Source organism: Pseudopipra pipra, chromosome 8 (assembly GCF_036250125.1).
Source record: "Pseudopipra pipra isolate bDixPip1 chromosome 8, bDixPip1.hap1, whole genome shotgun sequence".
Classification (NCBI taxonomy): domain Eukaryota; kingdom Metazoa; phylum Chordata; class Aves; order Passeriformes; family Pipridae; genus Pseudopipra; species Pseudopipra pipra.
The window spans coordinates 57753-65158 of NC_087556.1; the positions used below are offsets into that span (position 1 = coordinate 57753).

Consider the following 7406-nt stretch of genomic DNA (forward strand, 5'->3'; position numbering starts at 1 on the left):
GATATGGCAGCATTACAGCAGGGTTCATTTTCCTTCCCTGCATTCCTGTTCCACATTCAGGACAATCCCAACACTTATCACCATACACACCTACCCTTAGAAGGTCTCTGAGGGGCTTCACCGAGGGCCTTCCCAGGTCTGCTCTGTCTGGAGCCCTCCAAGTCCTCAGGGCCTGCCTGAGGAACCTCAACACAACTCACCTGCTTACACAGGAACTTGGTGCTGCTTGCCTGCTGCCTCACTTCCCTTCTTCCTTCTTTCTTCACCTCCCTTGCTTGGTCCCTTTCAATCCCTTGGCTCAGCTCTGTGCACTTTCCAGGCTCCATCCCACTGCAAAAAGGATCAGTTCTTGTTACATCTCAACACTCACATATCATTCCCCCTTTTTTCTTGACACTGGGCCATCAGGCCAGGGTCTCCTTATTTAAAGCACAGTTTGACTCCTCAGTGACAACACCTGACAGCCCTGAATCCTAACACAGGCTGAGACACAAACACGGATGGGAACTCTGAAGGATCCACTTTGTCCTGCTCACCAATCAAAAGGAGCTTTCTTAACTCAAGGTCCTTGTTCTGCAACTTTACCTGCTATCAGTGTGACCCACAAGACCTGCAAAGGCCCTTCCCACTTCCCCTGCAGGGCTGGCAGTGCCACCACTCGACACGGCCCCAGTGGCTGGGCAGGAACGGAGGGGCTGGGGCGTCCAATCCATCGGCCCAGGCGGCACCAGGAGTTCCTGCAGTTCCTGAGGGGAGAGCCTCAAGCCAACAAAGGATTAGGAAGAGCATTTTCAACTTTAATATGTATATCACCTGGAAGATGAGGAGTTGGACAAGGCCCACTGGTGCAACAAGGACACACTCAAGGCTATCTATTCAAAGGATCTACCAGCACTCAAAAGCTGTCACTGTCCTTCTGTCAGGGGGAACTCAGGAAACTCTGTTTGCCAAGAGCCTCCAGGAGGATTTCCAGCTTTTGGGGCTCCCTTTTAACCATTTTTCCCATCCCTGTAGCTGGGACTGTCACCTGCCCTACAGGGGGAACAGCCCACAAAGTTCACCATCAGGGATGCCATTAACTCAAAGTCCCTTCTCAGGGGGTCACTGCACACCTTGGCCTTTCTTTGCCCTCCCCACCAAAGATGCTTCCAACAGTTCTGACAAATCTGGCAGACCCAGAGCTCTCCTCAGGGAATGCTTCAGCTGCTTAAAGGCTGCCCTTGCACCATCTAGCCAAGGCAGCAAATGCTTACAGGCTGTTGGAAAAGTTGCCCTAACAGTCTTACCACACATCCAGAGGGAGCAATCCAGAGTCCAGCCCGTCCCACCATTCCCAGGAAGGCAGTTCAGGGGCTGGCTGGGGCTCAGGGAGGAGTCACGGGGCTTCTCTTCTTCCTGCCCGCTTGCCCCATTTTCTCCTGCAAAAGCAAAGGTTTCTTGGCTTTCCTTGCTCAAGGAGATGCAGCAAAGGCCATCTTTGCAATCTAATACTGGAAACTGCTCCAGGTTGTCACTTACAGGGGTTCTCTCAGGTCCTGCACTAATCAATCATCTTGGCCATTGGTTTTCTTGGCAGGTTCTGGCATTCACGTCCTACAAGCAAACCAGGAGGAGCAAATTCAGCTGTTCCTGCAACCAATCCAAGCTGGCATTCTGATTTTAAAGGATACTGGCTTGGCCTTACCAGGAGAGATCCCACATCAGGGGTAATACCTACAGGTTCTGCCCTCTTCCACTCTCCTGCAGTTCCACTGGCCCACACCACAGGAACAACTGCAGCTGCCACTTCAGTCGGGACCTTGCTGCTGACAGGAGTTATTCCCTGCACAACAAGAGCTGCTGCTTGGACACATTATTTTCAGCAATCACGGTTTCAATAGCCCCAGTTTTCAATTCCATTTCTGCCTCAACTTTTCCAGTCCCTCTCTTCCTAGCAGAAATTTGGCTGACTTTGGCAAAGAGAGAAACTGAGCAATCACCCAATGTTTTCCCAGTTTGACCCCTGTCACACCAAACACCTGAACAGTGCCAGTCCTTCATTCTCCCTCTCTTGGGTTAAGGACTGAGCAAGTTGGACCTGTGTCTGACCAGGACATGTGCAAACCAAATGCTGGGGACTGGAACACACACCTGGCACTCCTGCAGCTCTCACAGTCACAGTCCAGAGAAAACAGCCAATTGGACCCTCACTGCTCATTTCTTAATCCCAACCCCACACTTCTTTGGCACTTGGAGCACCACTTTTAGAACCCAATTCCAGCCCATTAGAGAGCTCCATGTCTAGCATGGACAGGGACCCCTGGGATACTCTCAGCAATGCCTGAATCCATTGCAGGGACCTTGCTTTGAGCTCCCCAGGGCCGGGCACCCCGAGGATCTCCCCGAATAATCCTTTCGGTGCGCGCTGGAGTCCTCGGAGTGCCCCAACCCGGGGGCACCAACAGCACTGTCCCTCCAGGGGCCCAATTTGGTCCCAAGGCTTCAATGGACAGCCCAAAAGGCATTTCCAGAGGCCTTCTTTGGAACCCACCGACGGGTACGGGGAGGAAGCCACAAGAAGGCCTCATTTCTAAAGGCAGGGGGATCTTGCCTGTGTCCCAGACTGGACCGGGGATCTGAGGCCCTTCCCGAGAAAATCTCGGTGCCGGCGTGAAGGGCCAGAGATCCCTTGGAGCCACAGGAGAGCAGGCACAGAGTCCCTCCTGGGGGCCAATTTGCCTGCCTGAAATCAGCTCTTCAAAGAAACCTCTAAGACTCAGCTGGTGAGTTTTCCAAGCCAGGCATTCCTTGCTTACAACACCCTACCATGATCCCAGCCCCACGGGGGTCCTGGCAATCAGCTCCCAAAGGGCACACACAGGTGTCTCCACTGCAGCTGATGGGAGGGGTCAGCATTACAGGAGGGTTCATTTTGCTTCCCTGCATTCCTGTTCCACATTCAGGACAATCCCAACACTTATCACCATACACACCTACCCTTAGAAGGTCTCTGAGGGGCTTCACCGAGGGCCTTCCCAGGTCTGCTCTGTCTGGAGCCCTCCAAGTCCTCAGTGTCTGCCTGAGGAACCTCAACACAACTCACCTGCTTACACAGGAACTTGGTGCTGCTTGCCTGCTGCCTCACTTCCCTTCTTCCTTCTTTCTTCACCTCCCTTGCTTGGTCCCTTTCAATCCCTTGGCTCAGCTCTGTGCACTTTCCAGGCTCCATCCCACTGCAAAAAGGATCAGTTCTTGTTACATCTCAACACTCACATATCATTCCCCCTTTTTTCTTGACACTGGGCCATCAGGCCAGGGTCTCCTTATTTAAAGCACAGTTTGACTCCTCAGTGACAACACCTGACAGCCCTGAATCCTAACACAGGCTGAGACACAAACACGGATGGGAACTCTGAAGGATCCACTTTGTCCTGCTCACCAATCAAAAGGAGCTTTCTTAACTCAAGGTCCTTGTTCTGCAACATCACCTGCTATAAATGTGACCCACAAGACCTGCAAAGGCCCTTCCCACTTCACCTGCAGGGCTGGCAGTGCCACCACTGGACACGGACCCAGTGGCTGGGCAGGAATGGAGGGGCTGGGGCGTCCAATCCATCGGCCCAGGCGGCACCAGGAGTTCCTGCAGTTCCTGCAGGGGAGAGCCTCAAGACAACAAAGGATTAGGAAGAGCATTTTCAACTTTAATATGTATATCACCTGGAAGATGAGGAGTTGGACAAGGCCTACTGGGGCAACAAGGCTATCTATTCAAAGGATCTACTAGCACTCAAAGCTATTACTACCCTTCTGTCAGGGGGAACTCACAGGAAACTCTGTTTGCCAAGAGCCTCCAGGAGGATTTCCAGCTTTTGGGGCTCCCTTTTAACCATTTTTCCCATCCCTGTAGCTGGGACTGTCACCTGCCCTACAGGGGGAACAGCTCACAAAGTTCACCATCAGGGATGCCATTAACTCAAAGTCCCTTCTCAGGGGGGTCACTGCACACCTTGGCCTTTCTTTGCCCTCCCCACCAAAGATGCTTCCAACAGTTCTGAGACATCTGGCAGACCCAGAGCTCTCCTCAGGGAATGCTTCAGCTGCTTAAAGGCTGCCCTTGCACCATCTAGCCAAGGCAGCAAATGCTTACAGGCTCTTCTTAAAAGTTGCCCTAACAGTCTTACCACACATGCAGAGGGAGCAATCCAGAGTCCAGCCCATCCCACCATTCCCAGGAAGGCAGTTCAGGGGCTGGCTGGGGCTCAGGGAGGAGTCACGGGGCTTCTCTTCTTCCTGCCCGCTTGCCCCATTTTCTCCTGCAAAAGCAAAGGTTTCTTGGCTTTCCTTGCTCAAGGAGATGCAGCAAAGGCCATCTTTGCAATCTAATACTGGAAACTGCTCCAGGTTGTCACTTACAGGGGTTCTCTCAGGTCCTGCACTAATCAATCATCTTGGCCATTGGTTTTCTTGGCAGGTTCTGGCATTCATGTCCTACAAGCAAACCAGGAGGAGCAAATTCAGCTGTTCCTGCAACCAATCCAAGCTGCCATTCTGATTTTAAAGGATACTGGCTTGGCCTTACCCATATAGATCCCACATCAAGGGTAATACCTACAGGTTCTGCCCTCTTCCACTCTCCTGCAGTTCCACTGGCCCACACCACAGGAACAACTGCAGCTGCCACTTCAGTTGGGACCTTGCTGCTGACAGGAGTTATTCCCTGCACAACAAGAGCTGCTGCTTGGACACATTTAGTTTCAGCAATTACAGTGTCAATAGCCCCAGTTTTCAATTCCATTTCTGCCTCAACTTTTCCAGTCCCTCTCTTCCTAGCACAGGTTTGGGTGAGTTTGGCAAAGAGAGAAACTCATGAATTACCCAATGTTTTCCCAGTTTAACCCCTGTCACACCAAACACCTTAACAGTGCCAGTCCTTCATTCTCCCTCTCTTGGGTTAAGGACTGAGCAAGTTGGACCTGTGTCTGACCAGGACATGTGCAAACCAAATGCTGGGGACTGGAACACACACCTGGCACTCCTGCAGCTCTCACAGTCACAGTCCAGAGAAAACAGCCAATTGGACCCTCACTGCTCATTTCTTAATCCCAATCCCACACTGCTTTGGCACTTGGAGCACCACTTTTAGAACCCAATTCCAGCCCATTAGAGAGCTCCATGTCTAGCATGGACAGGGACCCCTGGGATACTCTCAGCAATGCCTGAATCCATGGCAGGGACCTTGCTTTTTTGCTCCCCAGGGCCGGGCACCCCGAGGATCTCCCCGAATAATCCTTTCGGTGCGCGCTGGAGTCCTCGGGGTGCCCCAACCCGGGGGCACCAACAGCACTGTCCCTCCAGGGGCCCAATTTGGTCCCAAACTGCAGGGGGATCTTGCCTGTGTCCCAGACTGGTCCGGGGATCTGAGGCCCTTCCTGAGAAAATCTCGGTGCCGGCGTGAAGGGCCAGAGATCCCTTGGAGCCACGGGAGAGCAGGCACAGAGTCCCTCCTGGGGGCCAATTTGCTCCCTGAAATCAGCTCTTCAAAGAAGCCTCTAAGACTCAGCTGGTGACTTTTAGAAGCCAGGCATTGCTACACACTGTGAGATACTTTAAGAGCTTACTGAGTGAAAAAACATCAAGATTTTGTCATGGACATCTGACCTCCCACAGACAGCTCCTTTCCCCTTTCACTACAAAATGACTTCCATGGTATCATTTAATACCAAGTGCCCAGGAACCCCAGACTGTGCTTTTCAGAACAGAAAATAAGCAGAGGGAAGGAGCTTTGCACAAGTGTAACAGGCTCCAGAACAGACCTGACTTTAGTTCTACTCTTTGTGTTCAAATACAGCAGACAAAAGCTCCAGCAGGAGAGCTGGCACACGACTCATGGCACCCTGAAAGTCCCTCTCACGAGGGCTGGAGGAAAATCACAGCTGTACGAGTCCCTTGTGCCTGCAGATCCCTGGGGATCCTCTCCATCCACCTCGTGCTCTCCCCACACCAGAAAGGGTGACCTCAGGGACACGGTGGCACTTGACATTCTGCTGAGAGAGCAAGGAAACCTTTAGCAAAAGCTGAGTTAGAATCTAAAGCTTCCTTTCCCAGGAGCTTTGTGCAACCAAGAAGGGGAAAATTTGCATCTCCTTTGGTGCAGGTGTCAACAGAGGCTGAGACTTTTTGCCTTTTTCAGACAACTGTGCCCTGTTTGGCTCCCTGGCAGCTCCAATGGCACCAGAACCCCCTTCCTGCACACCCACGGCTGTCACACACAGGCACCCACACACCTTTGCTCCAGCCCACACGGGGCCAACATTTCCTCACCCTCCACATCCCAAGGGCAGTATTTTTGCTAGAGAGCACAGCAACCCCCCTGTCCTTGCAAACTGCCTCCCTGTAAAACAGGAATCATCTTACCAGGACATTTCTCCAACACTCAAGGTCTTTTCAAACTGCTGTCGTGCCACCAAACCTGCTCAGGGTCCCTCCCAGCTTCTGCCTGTCCTTGCATTTAAAGGCACGGGCACATTCTACCTTCCAACAGCAAACCCAGCTCCTCCCTGGCAGTATAAGCCCTGCTCTTACCTGGACAGACTCCCGGGCTCGGCACAGCTGTGGCTCATGGAGCAGCTTCCCAAGGCCCTTCTCTCTCCCCGCAGGAAGCACAACTCGCCTCCGCCCCAGGGGAAACCACGAGCGAGGCTGCAAATGGACACAGAACGAACAAAAAACATTAACGCAGCACCAAAAAACCAAAAAGCCCGGCCCCCGCTGCCCAGCACAAGGCGCCCCTAAACGCCCCCCGGCTGCCCCGGTCCATAACCCAGCGGCCAAGGCGCTCTCCCCTCTGCAGCCCGGGCAGCAGCGGGGCCGCGCCCTCAGCCCTCACACACAACCGCCCGCACCCGCCCCGCCGGCCCTTTATACCGCTGGCCGGCAGCGCTGCCCAATCAGCGGTCGAGCGCCTCCGCCCAATCCCAGCCCGCCCGGCCCTGCGGCCCCGCCCCGCCCGCTCAGCCAGGCCCCGCCCCTCGGCGCGGCCCCGCCCCCCGTTCCCTCAGCGCGGCCCCGCCCTCCGTTCCCGCAGCCCCGGCGGGCGCTGCTGGGGCCGGGGAAGGGCGGTGGGAGCTCCGCGGTCACGGCCCGGCCGGGAGCTCTCCCGGGACAAGGGGAGCGGGGCGGGCAGCGGGGACGGCGGCGTTCTTGGGGGCGGGCAGGGCGGGGCCGGGCGGCGGGGCCGGCGCGAGCCGGGGGGCGGGGCCTGGGCGGGTCAAGGGGCGGGGCCGGCGCGATCCCGCGGCGCTTTGCTCTGGGCTCTGGGGCTGTTCCGGGCTGGTTTTGGGTGCGGGTTTGGGGCACTGCGCGCACCCTGCCCTGGTCACAGCCCCGCCCCAGCTCCCTGCACTCCCCGCACCCCTTGCTCAGCTCCG

General features: G+C 55.0%; 1 protein-coding gene across 2 annotated transcripts; it reads right to left on the bottom strand.

Moving 5' to 3' along the window:
- Window positions 1-200: 200 nt before the first annotated feature.
- On the bottom strand, window positions 201-5215 carry LOC135417691 (uncharacterized). 2 transcript variants are annotated; one of them, XM_064662066.1, is made up of 7 exons: window positions 4588-5215; window positions 4161-4292; window positions 3468-3642; window positions 3083-3212; window positions 1519-1822; window positions 586-1418; window positions 201-330 (listed from the first exon to the last, which is right to left on the bottom strand). In XM_064662066.1, exons 1-5 carry the CDS (start codon window positions 4772-4774, stop codon window positions 1541-1543), a joined length of 906 nt encoding a protein of 301 aa, XP_064518136.1. In that variant the 5' UTR covers window positions 4775-5215; the 3' UTR covers window positions 201-330; window positions 586-1418; window positions 1519-1540. The 2 variants fall into 2 exon arrangements, 1 of the variants encoding a protein (XP_064518136.1); XR_010432179.1 differs by lacking the exons at window positions 1519-1822; window positions 4588-5215 and having other exon boundaries at window positions 4161-4385.
- Window positions 5216-7406: the final 2191 nt, after the last annotated feature.

Bases quoted from the DNA above. Each gene is read 5' to 3' on its own strand.
- LOC135417691 (XM_064662066.1), bottom strand. From the start codon at position 4,774: ATGGAATTGAAAACTGGGGCTATTGACACTGTAATTGCTGAAACTAAA. The intron at 4,293-4,587 runs GTATTACCCTTG...TTGCTTTTGCAG, and splicing joins GAAGAGGGCAGAACCTGTAG to GAGAAAATGGGGCAAGCGGG. The intron at 3,213-3,467 runs GTGATGTTGCAG...TCCTTTTTGCAG, and splicing joins GTGGGTCACATTTATAGCAG to TGGGATGGAGCCTGGAAAGT.